We start from the raw sequence: 14,852 nt of genomic DNA on the forward strand, positions 1-14,852 counted from the left end.
CCCAGAACTGAAAGAACATAAAACAATACAGCATTACACATAACTCTATACTACAATTCCACAGCCTCTATATTTCTAATTTATGTAAAGTTACCATAAAAAGAAAATACTACAAAGGAGAAGTAATTCTCAGCCTCTTGCATACCATCAATCACATATTTTATATTATCACTGGTTTCTCCTAATAATCCCCACTAAATGTTTTTAAATAATTTATTTATTCTTCAAACTCCTAAACCCAGCTCATCTGCTATCAGAGAGGTTATATGCAAAAATCCAATGTTAATCTTAGGGTACGTCTACACTTACCTCCGGGTCCGACGGCAGGCAATCGATGTTCTGGGATCGATTTATCGCGTCTTGTCTAGACGCGATAAATCGATCCCGGAAGTGCTCGCCGTCGATGCCGGTACTCCAGCTCAGCGAGAGGAGTACGCGGCATCGACGGGGGAGCCTGCCTGCAGCGTCTGGACCCGCGGTAAGTTCGGACTAAGGTACTTCGAATTCAGCTACGTTATTAACATAGCTGAATTTGCGTACCTTAGTCCGAAGTGGGGGGGTAGTGCGGACCAGGCCTTAATGTTACAGCTATTACTTCAAGTTGCTTTTGCCCAAGCTCTATGGATGACATGAGCTCCAGTCTCATTCTTAAAATCTACCTAGGTGTATAAACATATTGACTTTGCACTGTGTTCCTGATGAGCATATAAACGGAAACCGCTGGATGCTAGATAATGTTGCTGAACACAAAAATAATCTCTCAGATCCAAGTGTTTATATGGCAAATTATCATTATTTATTTAATACAACCCTTAGTGCTCATTGGGTATTTTTCGGGTTACAGTCTTTCATTTAAATATATGCAACCAAAATATATACAGCAATGTTTATTTTTTAAAGTATTGATGCCATATAAAGGCTTATTTATTTAAATTGCCACGCCAGTTATTTGTTTCTTCCAAGCCTCAAAAAGCAAAAAAAATTACAGTCCAAGTTCCAGAATTATGGACAAAAACTACACCAACAAAAACATTTTAATTATTTTGTATAATTGTAACATTTTACTTTATAAATTTGGAAACAGAAGTCTTTCAGAGCATGCTTCTAGGCTATCTTCATGTCAAGTTTCAATCCAGTTAGAGAGCCCCTGGATAGACATTTACCTCACTGATCAGGGCTGGGGTGAACAGGGACGGGAGTGATGGAAAGAGAGATGAACTGAGAGGTGCTAAAAAGAGATTCGGGCTGATCACGGGCAGGGTGACTGATAGGAGTCCGATCAGGAAACACTTCCAGCAGGGCACAGGGGATGATGGGATGAAATGAGAGCCCTCTGGGCTGGGAGAACCCCAAAAGCAGAGGGCGTGACATGGGATGCTAGCGGAGAGCCGCGCAAAGGGAGGAAATGCTGGATTTGGGGTTCCTTTTGCGAAAGCCCTGGCAGAAGGGCACAGGGTGACAGAGACGCCTCGGCAGCCTAAGGGATGGGGAAGTGGGGCGATAGGGGGCTGCTCCGATGAAAGCTCCCGGGAGGGGGGGAGGCTGTGGGATAAGGAGCCACTACTGATCGGAGAGAACCCGGGGCTGTCACCTCCCCGGTGACCGGGACCGTCCCTCAGGCACACCAGCGGCCGGGGATCATACAGCAGGCAGGCAGCCAAGGGGGCCGGGTAGCTACTGGGGGCCGCGCCGGTAAGCCCAGCCCCGAAGGAGCCGAGCTCCTTCTCACAGCTCGCTCGGCTGCGAGGCCCTGGCTCCCCGCCGCGGGGCGCCTGGAGACCCCCCTCCCGCGGCAGCACTGTCCCCGGCGCCCCACACCGGACGCGGCGCCGGCCCGGCCCGCGTACCTCATACTGGATGTACTGCTTCCGCCACTCGGGCGTGATGTGCGCGGAGAGGTGCTCGGCGAACTTCATCCTGCCGCCCCTACCCGGCCGCCGCCGCGCTCACTCGGCTGCCCCGGAGCCGGCTCCGCGGGACCCTGCGGTGGCTGGTGCTAACGGGCCGGTGCTGCTGCCCCCGCCGCCGCACATGGGCCCCGCTCCTCGCTCCCGCCGCCCGCCCGCACTGCGTTCCCTCCCCCCCGCCCAGCTCGGGTCTCCTCAGCGCTGCCCTGCCGCCCACTGCGGCCCCGCCGCAGCCGCCGCCATCTTTCTCTCTTCGCTCACCCTGCCCCCCCTCCCGCCGGTAGGACGTCATCGCCATGGTAACCGCCGCCCCCCTCCTCCACCTCAGCGCGGAGACCGGCCGGGGGCGGGGCCTAGAGCCAGGGGGCGCGGCAGGAGTAACAGGGAGCCCCGCCCCCTTTCTTACAAACTTGGCTTGAAAGCAGGGAGTGCGGCGAGGCCTTTGGGGGCGGGGCTTTTCTCCCTTCGCTCCGCCCACTCCCCAGCACCACCCCCGTGTAATGCAGCAAGAGGGTGCTGTGGACGCTGGGGCCATACAGCTGGGCACGCTAGCGTCAGGCAAGCGCTAGAAAGCAGAGAATGCTACTGCGGGCCAATCGTGGCAGCTCCTCCAAGAGTGCACTGGGTGACACTGCACATCACATAAGGGTGGTGAGATGCTTCAGTTGAGAAAGGGGGGATTGCACTGTTTTGGACAGCGTGGGTTAGTAGCTAGCGCCAGACTGGGTTACATGTAAGACGGATTGCCTGGGTTGGCCAGTGCGAGTGGGCTGGGGATAGTGGACTGAATATGAGGCAAACAAAGATCACCCCGTTAGCCAGTGTGGAGGGCAGGCTTGGGTAATGGGATGGGCCAGCATCATAGTGCGGACGGCTACCTACGCCATAGTGTCTGTGCATGGAGAAGGTGGGAACTCCCTACCAGTATATTATGCCTAGGACTATGCTGAACAATGTGCTAGACAAGAATAGTCTTTTGGGACACACAGTATCAAGTGGTTTGCCTGGGGAATCTCTAAGGGGAGGAAAATACATATTCCTCACCCCCTCAGTTATGCAAAATCCCAGCCTTTTGAAGCTATGCCCTGAAGAGGGCTGATTACCTGATCCCACAGTCTCAAGATCCAATGCCCAAGCTGTATAAAGGAAAGACTAACCTATGCAGAGTTTGTTAGTTCTGAGCTACACTATTCTGAACTTGTAACCACAGAAAAACCCCTTGGTGGGGTTTGAAGGAGTGACTTCTATCAGAACCCTTCCTGGAGTTGAGGGCTAATCTCTGGTAAGCTTATTGGCATGACTGTACATTCTTTTATTTTTAATATGTTTTCTCTGTAATGCTTTCACCTTAAAAATAAATGTGCTTGCTTATAAGGAGTTGTGTGGTAACTTGTGACTGTTGGCAATTACAGCTGTTCATAGCCATTGAAGAGAAAGGAAAGTGCAGACCCTGACTTGTTTAACCAGTCTGGCTTGCTGGGAATATCACAGTGTAGGAAGGAAACTGTGCAGTCGGGGGGGTGGGGGGGAGAGGGAAACCCTGGTCAGAAGGGAGAGAGATGCAGGTCTCTGACCAAAAAAGGTGGCAACTGAGGAGCCTAGAATGGGTGCCCTTGAGAGACCACAAAAGGGGAATACAGGTGCTGTAGCCCTGAACTGTGACAAAAAGGACAAATCAAACCTTCTGCATCTAAGTGCTGTTTTCTTTTACTTGAAGAATATTAACTTGTTACAATCGTTTATAAAAACAAACATTTCCTCCTAGTAAGTTTACATGCACAGCGATTAATGAGCTTTTTTGTCATCAAGAGAAGAAAGCAGTATAGGTCATATTTGCATAGTCATCAGGTTAACTGAACAGCTAATAGTTCACTGCTAACATGGAAAACTTCAGTCATAAAACAGCTTTTCCTTTAAAAATACAGTATACTTCGGAGAGCCAGTTTGTTCTGTGGTATAGCAATAGTTAACGGCCATCTTTGCTCCTAGGCCTATTTCCTCCACTTTGACACTGACTCACTCTGGAATCTCTAGCAAGTCATTTAACCTTTCCTTTCCTTACCAACTTTATAGGGTGTTGCGAGACTTAATTAACGGCTGTAAAGTTCTTCAGAGCCTTGAGTGAAAAGTTCTATGTAAATGCAGAAATTATAAGCATATTATTGAACATACCTGAGTAATCTGTATATTATAGTAACAAACCCACATCCTGGAGCATTACTGAAGTTTATATGACGATAAGAAGAAAAATACTTTATCTTCAGATTTTTTTCATGTTTTACAGCAAGATGCTGCTCTTTCTCTCTCTCTCTCTCTCTCTCTTTCTCTTCATTCTATCTGAGCTGAGCTTGGCACTTAGAACAAGGAGCTGTGTGCCTAGCCCCAAAGTTAGTTACAGCAGCTTTGGGATGGCTATAACTTAAGTTCTGAGTGCAGTAGCTTCCTATGGATTGGGGTCCCAGGCCATCCAGCATTTGGCAAGCATTTGGTGGCTTTAGCAGGACCCAGGGCTAGGCTACAAGTGCTGAGCAGATTAGATCTAGATGCTCTTCACTTTGCCAGTTCCAGTCTCACAGTGGGAGACCAAGTGGGGTGAGGGCAGAGCTCCTGTTCCTTGTTCTACCTGTCCAGGGAGGTGAGTTCAAAGGGGGACAATGTATCTCTGAATGCTGGGAATGCCCTGGTTATTTTTACAAAATCCAGCTTTTGTCTCTGTTTTTGTGAACCCTGTAAACTGGGTTCATGCAATTGATGACGAGTGGGCTGAGCACACAAGCCTCAAGAACCCACCTCCCCCACCTACCAGGCCTGTTGCATGTTGACACCTCCTCCCCCACTCACCTTCCAAAGCCCTCTTTCTCTCTCTTCCCCCCCCCACCCCCCCCCCCAAGTTGCTGAAGCAGCCTTCCTCCACACAAATCCACAGAGTGACAGAAAAGGAGAGGGAGAGGCTGTTGGGCTGAAGAGACATGCCTTTATCCCTCACCCTCCCTCCCAGGCATAACCCCCCAAAGTGCTGCCCCCCATGTATCATCATTCCTACCCCATTTGAAAGGTGTCTTGGCTTTTTAATTTGAAAATCTGGTCATCCCTAGGTGAATTCTCCCACCCACCCCCGTTGCACCAAAGAAAGCCTGTAGGAGTGAGGTCAGGACCATCCTTCTGGCCCTTTCTAGCCTGGGGAGGGGGATGAAGAGCCTCCCTGGGTATCCTCCAATCCATGCAGCACTAATGTGAGTCAGTAGGGGTGGGGTGCATGCATGAGAGGGAAAGAGCATGTGTGTGAGATGGGGAGGACAGTGTGTGAGTGTGAGAAAGGAGTATAGGGGATTTTGGGCAGGAAACAGATTCAGAATAAGGGAGGCGACAGATGGGAAGAATGAAAGAATATGCAGGAAGGAGGAAGATAGAAGAGAATGGTGCAGCAGGGAAATTAGAATGAGGAATAAGACTTCAGAAAAATGGAGGAAAAGGAAAGTTGGAGTGAAGGAATAGAAATGGTAAAGGAGGAGGAAGAAAAGCAAGGGAAAGAGTGAGTTAATTAAATATATTTAATACCCAAGCATTACAATAGACAAATTCTTAATACTTGTGCAGCTCATAGACTTCTACCACAACTGCCTTCAATATACCAAAGCTGTTTGTTTGTGATTGTGACCGAATGTACTGCTGTATTCACATGCAACACACTATTGTAATAATCTCTGTACAAAATATGCCTTGTGCGATATCATTTGAAAACGAACAACTCGCTGGTCAATAATATGGTGAAATGTATGTAGCAACATTATAATGTAAAGCTATGAACATAAAAAGAAATTATGATTGAAATGTGTTTACCAGACAAGTCTGGGGAGGGAGGTAAATCTGTTCCTCAGAGACAAAGGACAAACTGATGCCTCTAGTCAGTTGTCATCAAAGCCGATTGGCTATCACCGGTCGAGTGGCCATTCCTTGGCAACGGAGGGAGGCAGGAACAGATTGATTTGCATTTTAATAAACAACAACATGGAACCTCTTTCACCACGAGACTCCATGTCTCTATCCTCACAGTGAGAGCAAACTTTATCTAGGGGCAACCCTCAGGAAAATGCATTTCAAAGGGTGACTGCACTATAAAAGGGAGGGGTAAGAACAACCTAGGTATTCACACTTTCTTTCTCTTCCTCTCTCTTTCACCTGAGAAGACAAAGGAACCAGCCTTTGGACTTCAGGAGGGGTCCTGACCTGAGAATTTGGTCAGCCCTGTTGCTCCAAACAAGAAGAAGTAAGAATTTCACCTTGAATCAAGCCTAGTTAAAGTTCTAGCACTAGAACTTTATCTTTATTTTTATCTTTATTTCCCTTGTACTCATTTCTGACTTTAATGCCTTATACTTGTACTCACTTAAAACTTAAATAAAATTGTTTTATTCTTTAATCAAATCCAGTGCTGAGTTTACACTGAATTGTTTGGTAACTCCAATTAAAGTAGCAAACTGTTGTACACTGATCCCTTACAGGGGCAATGGACCTCTAATATTTGAACTGTCCAGGAGAGGGCTGGACAGTACAGCACACATGTTTTGGGGAAAAAATGGGACTAGGAATATGCTGGGGTCTCCCTGCATGTAGTAACCAAGTCTGCCAAAGCCAGAGTGGGGCTAGTGTGTGGCTGACAGGCTGATGGGGTCAGAGTTGTTGGACCAGGGCTGCAGCTATACACAGACACTCAGGGTGTGACTTGCATGCTTGCAAGCTGTTTGTGGGAAGCCCAGTTTGGGAGCTCTAGCAGCAAAGCATTGTGAGCCCCCCACCCCAAGGTTACAGGGCAGATGGCGACACAGCCCCTCACTGGTCTGGCTTGCACCCTGGAATGTGATAGTGATTACACAGATTGTGCACAAAGAGCTCTGGTAAATTGAGGGGAATTCTGCTACTTGTTTGACAACCATGCCAAAGACACTGTCTGGGCCGCTTCTGCCTGCCCATCTGGCATTTGGAGAAAAATGATTAGGACTTGAGAGGAGCAGGGTGGCAGTTGATTCAGGCAGGATCAAGTGTGTCAGGGTAGTGGAAGGCCTATAGGGGAAGAAGTGTCACTGTGTTGTCACCCGGTCAAAGAATAACTCGGTCCTGCTCTTAGAATGGAGAGGATATGGGAAACAGCCTTTTGATCCCTCCTGACCAAAGAGAAGATCACAAGGAAGGCCCAAAGTCCAAGCCGAGAGCAACCCTTGTGTGTACAAAGGCACTGGTGGCCTGTAAAATACAAATATTCAGAGACTATGAAGCCCAGAGTAAGGGATGCATTAAAACACTGAGGTCCAGACCCTCAGTCCCACCCTCCCCATCCAGTCGCTTTGCACTGCTCAGGCAGCACAAAGCAGCCAGAAAACAGCCCTAAGTGGAGTAACTAGCCTGAGCTGCTTGCATAAGGGAATCCCTGGGTGGTATAATACCAGTGTAGCCGCTCAGTGCCACCTGCTCCCCGCTCTCTACCTGCAGCAGAGGGTGCATATCGGGGCAGACCAAGCATTGAGAGGTATGTGGTTGGAGTATGGTGCACCAGCTCTCTTGGGCCAGCAGACCAGTCATTGGGACTGTCACAGCTGGTGTAATTTACAGCAGCTCTGAAGCTGCTCTCAGTTGTACCAAGGGCTAAATAAGCCCAGCTGCTCCTCAGATCAAGGGAGGTAGAATGATGGCTTAGAGCACAGCTCAGGCAGACCCAAGGATCTGGCCCACTTAGTCAATTGTCAGAATAAATATTAATGACACTAGAGGCAGGATGTGGTCAGAATTTCTGCAAATTTTATTTGTCAAATAAATGTGGAGGCTCCAGTATGGCATTGGGGAGCACAGGCCACTGGCTGCACAGAGGTGGGAGATCATTGTGCAGCTCCCCCCTCCTGGGACACAGACTCAGCGGTGAGGTTGCACCCAACCCTAACACAGCGTAAGGACCAGGCCTGCCCCACAAACACCCCAGGGCCCTGCTCCTCCGTGCCAGGTGCACCAGGTGTGGGCAGGCAGGTTCAGCAAGGCAGGATCCAAGTGTGGAGGGGCTTAGTGTGGGGGGATCCAGGTATGAGTAGAGAGGGTTCTGTGTGGGGCAATCTGGGTGCAGGTGGCTCAGTGGGGGATCTAGATGCACAGGGGCTTGTTGGGTTCTTGTACAATGGTAATTGGACTCTGCAGGAGGGTCCAGGTGAAGGTGGTTGGGCCTCAGCATGGGGGGGGCAGGGTGTGGGGGATAGAGCTCGATGGGGGGATCTGGGTGTTGGGAGCTCAGTGGGGGGGTCTAGATGCTGGGGGAGTGGGGCTCAGGGGAGTGGGGATCCAGGTGCAGCTGGTTGGGGCTCAGTAGGGTGGGGATCCAGGTGCAGGTGGCTTATTGGGGTGGTCCGGGTGGCTTATTGGAGCTTGTCGGGGGGGGGGGTTCTGGGTGCAGAGGGGGGGTGAGGCCCGGCAGGAGGGTCTGGGTATGAGGGGTCTGGATGCATGGGGGTTGGGCGGATGGGGGAGCAGCTCCCTCTACAGAGATCCCTCCCCCTGCAGCTGAGGAGTGATGGGTGCAGGAAGCACGGGGGGCAGTTTGCAGAGCTTCCTGCAGCTGGAGAAGAAATCTGGGGGTGGGTCTGACCCAGCCCCAGATGCCATGCAGAGGAAGAGGAAGTCCTGTCCTCTCCAGCCCAGTTGGGTCTAGCAGCTGAGCCCAGTGTAGGGAAGGAGCCACAGCCAGGTTTTTCTCAATCCTGTTCCCTGCCCCACAGTGATTTCCTCTCTGCCAGCTTCCCTGGGCACCTGAAACATACTGCTGGGAAGGGTCGTATGATCCTTGTGGCGGCCCCACCCCACATGAATTTTGTTATGTGCACCCATATGAAGGTGATGTGTGACACATCACCTCCATATTGGTGTACATAACAAAATTCATTCCACACATGTGTGGGAAAAAATTAGAGGGAACACTGCCCAGGAGTAGTTTTTGTTAAAACAAATGAAGAAGCAAGTTTCTAGCCCTGGTGTGCAGAAATGCTTCAAAACTAGAGCTGGTCCAAAAAAAAAAAAATATATGAAAAATTTGCCTTTTTCAAAAATAAAAATGTTGATGGGAAAACATTGTGTGTTTTCAAATGTCCCATTTTTCAACACAGCCCAAAAATAAAAAATGTTCAGTTTCCATTTTCTCCTTTCCTTCCCCCTCATTTCCAGTGGTAAAATAGAAAAAGGTTTGGAAAGGGGGGAAAAGAAGTGCAGGTGGAGGACGAGGGAGGGTGAGAAAACATTTCTAATAAAAAATATGAAAAAAATTGAACAGCTAAAAAAATTGTTCCTTTTTGAAATCAGTAGAATGAAGGGAGGGGGGAGGTTCCTTCACAAAGATTTTTACCATTTTATCACCAGCTTTATTGCCAAGGTGAGCAGAGTGTATCCAATGGAGCACCACCAGGCTGACTCTGCAGACAGCCTGAAACAATAACTCTGAAAGGTGTGAACTGCACCAGTGGGGTGTTAAATCCAAGACCCACTGCTCTAGGGGGCCCTTGCTAACACCACTCTAGCACAGAGAGGACTCTCTATGTAATAGGAGAGGAGGACCCTGGCCCAACTCTTGCAGATAAACCCTATGTCATGGGCAGGCTGGCCCTTTGAGACAAGCTTGGTTCTGCCCTGCCCATGACTCCGCAGCTATCCCTCAGCCTCACTGATGAGCTGGTGATGTAAGGGCTAATGAGGGACTGCCGCTGGATGTCAAGGGGCTTAATTAGACAGACTGCCCCCAGCTGTGGTGGTGATGTAGTGAACGCACTAGTTTGGAGAGAGGTGCCTGAGGAACTCATGGGTTGGGAGAGGAAGAATACCCCTGAGTTAGAGCCTACAACAGGAGAAAGAGACCTACAGGGAATAGAGTAGGCTCTTGTGGGGGAGCCCAGAGATAGGGCCTACAGGGGGCTGGGAGATCCTCTGAGGTAAACTGCTGGAGTTCCTGGCAAAGGGAAGCAGTGGGAGAACAGCAGTTCAAGGGACTCTCTCTAGGGGCCTGGACGTGGAGGATTTCAGTTGAACCTGAGAGAGACAGAAGAATTATAAGTCTGGATGCTGTTTGTGAACTCTAAGTTGGACTGTTAGTTACCCCAGAAGGGCAGTGAACTGTTCTGGGACTTGGCTGGAGGGATGAGCTACAGAAAACCCAGAGAGGGAGAAGATGCCAGCTAGGACTGGCCATTGTGGGGCCAAGGAAGTGGCTATTAAGGAGGGTGCAATAGGTCAAGTCCCCTGCAAGGATGTGCTGAGACCTGATGGGGGCCTGAGAGGTGAGGATGTGTGCTTACACCCTTAGTGCTGGAGAGTCAGTATTAGGGGACCCTCCTGCTCCTACCCCTGCCCCTTTCTGGTGAGGAAGGGGACCTTGTTGCCATCCCTGCTGTTCTGGGGGAGTGGGGGATGCTACTGCCACTACTAAGGGAGGAGAAACTGGCCCTCTCCTATTGCTGTCCTAAGCAGGGAGGGGGCAGTTCCACAAGGATGGAGCCACATGTCATGGTTTACTTAGTGCCCTGGATTGCCTTAATCCACCACTCCCCCTCCCCCCAGTGTTATACTGATGTAAATTTGCAGTACTACCAACCCCAAGCATTCAAAAGTCACTAACCAAGCCTGCCCCATCCCCCAATCATGAGATTGGTTTAACAATCCTGTGATGTTTTGAACAACTTTATATTATTTTGCTTTGCTTTCAGGCTACTGAGCATTTAGGATGCCCTTGGGTCCAGTGGTGCTGGAACAATTTTTATAGTGGGATTGCTGACAATGGAAACCATGTAGTTGAGTTGTAATTACTACTTCAAGCCAGGGGGTATTTCAGCACCCCTAGTTTCAGCACCTATGCTTGGGTTGTGTTCTCAAAATTCTTGGCAACTGTGAGGGCTAGAAACTTGCAGTCGTTTTTAATGAAAGCTGAGATTCTCATGTTATGTGATTCCAGGTACTGAGGCTTTAAGTAAAATGCCAAATAATGTGAGACTCAGGATTAAATCATAAGTGGAATGCTGCAGTGGTTAGGAGATAATTATAGGGGTTGGTTGGAGGCTCAGGGGCCATTTAAACTGTGGCTGTATTCCAAACTGTGATGGACACTTATTTAGAGGCCAGTCCTGCTCCCATTGAAGTCAATAGCAAAATTCCTATTGATTTCAATGTGAACAACACCAGAGCTTAAATCGGCAGAACTCATTTGATGTGATTTAGCAGAACGCTGTCACAGGATCAGTGTCCTGACTTGTGAAAATACATCTCTGCATTGAGACTTACCCAGCAGCAACAGCAGATCATTTGGTGACAACATTCTAGCTCACTGATACCATCTCTTAATTATCTTGGGAGAAAACCATTTAATGAACAGAGATTTAGTGCCCTTCAGTAGGAACTTCAGACTCAACAATCCAACCAGCGCTGACCTTAAAAAGACCTAAACACGTATCACAGCTAGACGTACATTTAATGGATCACAGGGTTTTAATATATTACCTTTGCAAATGTAAACTTATACCAGATAAAATCATCTAGGACCTGATTCTGCTCCAACGGAGGTCAGCAGCAATGAGTTGGATGGGAGCATGCCCTGGTGATACACTGCTGCAGTTTCAATCCTTTGGATTTATCCAAAGGATTGAAACTGAGCTTGGAAACAACACGGAGCTTGGAAACAACGTGCAACTGAACATGGAGATAATGATCTGTTTGAGATAAATCATTTCTTCTAATTTGCTGTATGTATTACATGAAATCTATCATGTAAATTGATGCTTTTCATAAATTTGTCACTTCTCATCATATCTTGTGTATTTCATGGTACTGAAAATAATTAGGGCCTGATTTTCCATTGCCCTGAACCTTGTGTAGCCATGTACTCGAGTGCAATGTGGGTGTCAAATGCTATGATATACACATCTATAGTGTAGATAACTACACCAGATGCAATAGAATCGAACTCTTACTACTTATACTATTAAAATACGCAATAACTCATGGGGACAAATATCCAATCATCCAAAAAACTGACTCCCACATCAATTTCATTTTTCCCCTGGCATGACTTTAATAATAATGTTGAGCCATAGTGAGGCTTTGCAGCACACTTCAAAATATTTCACAATTTTCACTCAATCCCACACCCCTAATGAATATGGGAAAGAGAGGGCAATATTAAAGGAAGGTTTAAGAACCAAATCTTATGGGCCTTGTGGGTTCTCTGAAGTGTGGGGAGCTCTGCAGCGGTCTGACTGACCTGTCAGGCCAATATGGTAGGGGAATACAAAGGGGAAGTGGAATGTTTAGCTGTACCTACAGTTTCCAGGCCTGTGTTTTCTTAGCAGGTTACTGGGGTCAAATGGTTTAATTTTATGCTATATATAAAATTAAGCAATGAGCCCCAAACATCCTGAACTTTGGGAAAGCTCAGCTCTGATTCTAGACATTGCAGCTTGGCCCACCTCACAAGGTTTCCTGTATTTATACCGAAGGATCCTGATTCTCAGTGACTCCATTCTTGCACTTGTGCAGATAGGCTGGGAGGTGGGTCAAAAATAGCTTTAAGCTACCTTTGTGCTCCTTGTATTCTGTGGCTGTCGAGGGGCCTGTCTAGCCCCTCTTGTAAGTTAGAGCAGCCTCGGGGCTATTGTTACCTATACTCTGAATCCCATGGTCCCCTCTGAGCCCAGCCCCTACCAGCCATAGTGCAGTACATTCCTATCATGCCCCCACCAGCCAGGGAGGCTCCCTCCAGGGGAAATTTTTGTCAAGGGGGCATTTCTGTCCATTTGAAGCCCCTTTCATGCTGCCTGAGTGGCTTGAAGGGGCCTCTGTAGAATCTTGCCCTTACACTTTTCTTATTCCATTTCTTTTTCCAATAAAAGGTTTCCAGTGTAATTTTCAGTCATACTCTTAAAAATAAAAAAATCACGTGTTTTAAAACCGAACAAGGAAAAGGCAGGCGTAGGCTTTCTGCCAGTGCAGTCTGGCACTTGCTTTTGTCCAGAGCATATAGAATAACTTATAAATAGACTGGGGTTTTAAAATAATTACACTTGGAAAGATTCTGCATGGCTCAGGAGGAAACACTTTTCAAAAGAGCTGTTTTAGAAACATCTTTGAGGAGAAATGTTTGCTTTCCTGCCTCTGCAGAATTCATAAATCCATTAAGGGGCTGATTTTCAAAAGGGAGGAACAATGGGACACACCCACAGAAACCTATCTTTGGGGCCTTCTAATTAAATAGGTAATACACCCCTGCCATATGGACCTGGCCTAAGACACCTAGATATATAAAGGACAGGTAATTTTAGATGCACAAATACTTGTCTCCTGATCCCCATGCCTCACAACCAGAGTGCAAGGAAGTGAACACACCAAAGCTATACAGACCATTCCTCAAAAACCCTTTTAACTCTCCTATGTGTCAGAATCCTGGGGTACAACCTCTTCTTCTCCCCCAACAAAATATGAGTGGTTAATTAAGGTTTTTTTAAAGGCCTGATCCTGAGAGATTTTGAACACCTGCTATTCCTAATGAAGGAGTCGAGACAGCACAACCACAGCCTGAGTCAAATGAAAGGTATTCCTAAGTAATTACCCACCAATTTATAAAGCTGCATGCGTGCGGCTTCTCACGTAGCTCTTGGTCCTGGAAAGATATACAGAGGCATTTTGGAGGAAGTGACAGAGGGATCAGAGAAGGAGAAGTAACTATTCTCTACATCCCCAGAAAGACTTTACCTGCTGAGACAATCATTTGAAGTAAGGAGCAGGTGTTCAAGAGATACACATTGGAAGGGGGGGAAATAATAATAAAAACAGGTCATTATTGATCTTGGCCAAGAATTACAAGAGGATTTAGCAAATCATAACACGAGGCGTTGTCCTGCCTGCAATGATCAATATGACAGCAGCTTTAGGCTTCCTACTACAGAGGCTATGTAGACTGCTATAAGGGCCACTCCTGGCATTACCCAGTCAGCTGCTAGCCAAGCCATTATACACTTTGTCGATATTATTCTGAAGAAATGTGATCTATATATTAGATTTCCTATGGCCAGCAGCACAAAATGCACAAATCCTCTGACAGAGAGAAATGGAGCTTATTGATTTAATGTGCACTCCTCCTCCCCCTTGGGCACCTGCTGAGGGTGTGACGGAGAACATCATAAACAGGAGGGCCTTTTATTCCCCAGTACACAGGCAACGCACAATGTCAGATCAGGAATGTCCTAACCCAATTGTCTGGAAATTGTTATGATGTGTATATGCTCAGGCAGGCTACCCTACAGCATCTGTTTGGGTCAGAGTAAGTCAATAGCAGTGGCTACTGGGAAATAATAATGCACTTTATGGGTCTGATCCAACTTCCATGGACATCAAGAGGAGTCCTATATCTTCAAAACACTTTGCAAACAGTGACTAAGTTAACTATGTCACAGTTCAGGGCTTCTGTACCTCTATTCCCCTGTGTGATCCACCAAGGATGCCCACTCAGGATTCTGGCTCCTCAGCCATCACCTCTCCTGAGTAGAGACATGAGTCTCTTCCTCTCTTGAGTGGGATATTTCCAGACTGTACTGTTCCCCCTCTACTCTGTGAATTCCCCAGCAAGTCAGACTGCCTAAGCAGTCCTCAGAGACTACTGTATAAACAAGTGCAATTGTTGCAAGTTAGAATGCAACTATATCTAAGCAAGCACCTTTATTCTGGAAGCGAAAGGATTACAGAAAAAAAAATACTAAAACCAATAAAAGAAAGTACACGCATGCTAATAAGATTCCCAAAGATCATCCCAATTCCAACAAGGAGTCAGTCCTTCAAACTCCACCAAGCTTTTTTTCTGTGGTTACTAGTTCATAACCGCCTTGGATCAGAACAAGCACACCCATGAATCTGTAAGTCACTCCTTTATACCATCTGGGC

At 47.5% G+C, this 14,852-nt stretch overlaps 1 protein-coding gene across 2 annotated transcripts in view; it reads right to left on the bottom strand.

Annotated features, from left to right (window-relative positions):
- Positions 1–1,916, bottom strand: part of XPR1 (xenotropic and polytropic retrovirus receptor 1) — a 238,074-nt gene extending 236,158 nt beyond the window's left edge. For both annotated transcript variants that reach the window (XM_065409103.1, XM_065409102.1), the window contains exon 1: positions 1,848–1,916. In XM_065409103.1, coding sequence (XP_065265175.1) covers positions 1,848–1,916 — 69 coding nt within the window. The remainder of the gene's footprint in view (positions 1–1,847) is intronic.
- Between the last annotated feature and the right edge of the window lie 12,936 nt (positions 1,917–14,852).

Source organism: Emys orbicularis, chromosome 8 (assembly GCF_028017835.1).
Source record: "Emys orbicularis isolate rEmyOrb1 chromosome 8, rEmyOrb1.hap1, whole genome shotgun sequence".
Taxonomy (NCBI): domain Eukaryota; kingdom Metazoa; phylum Chordata; order Testudines; family Emydidae; genus Emys; species Emys orbicularis.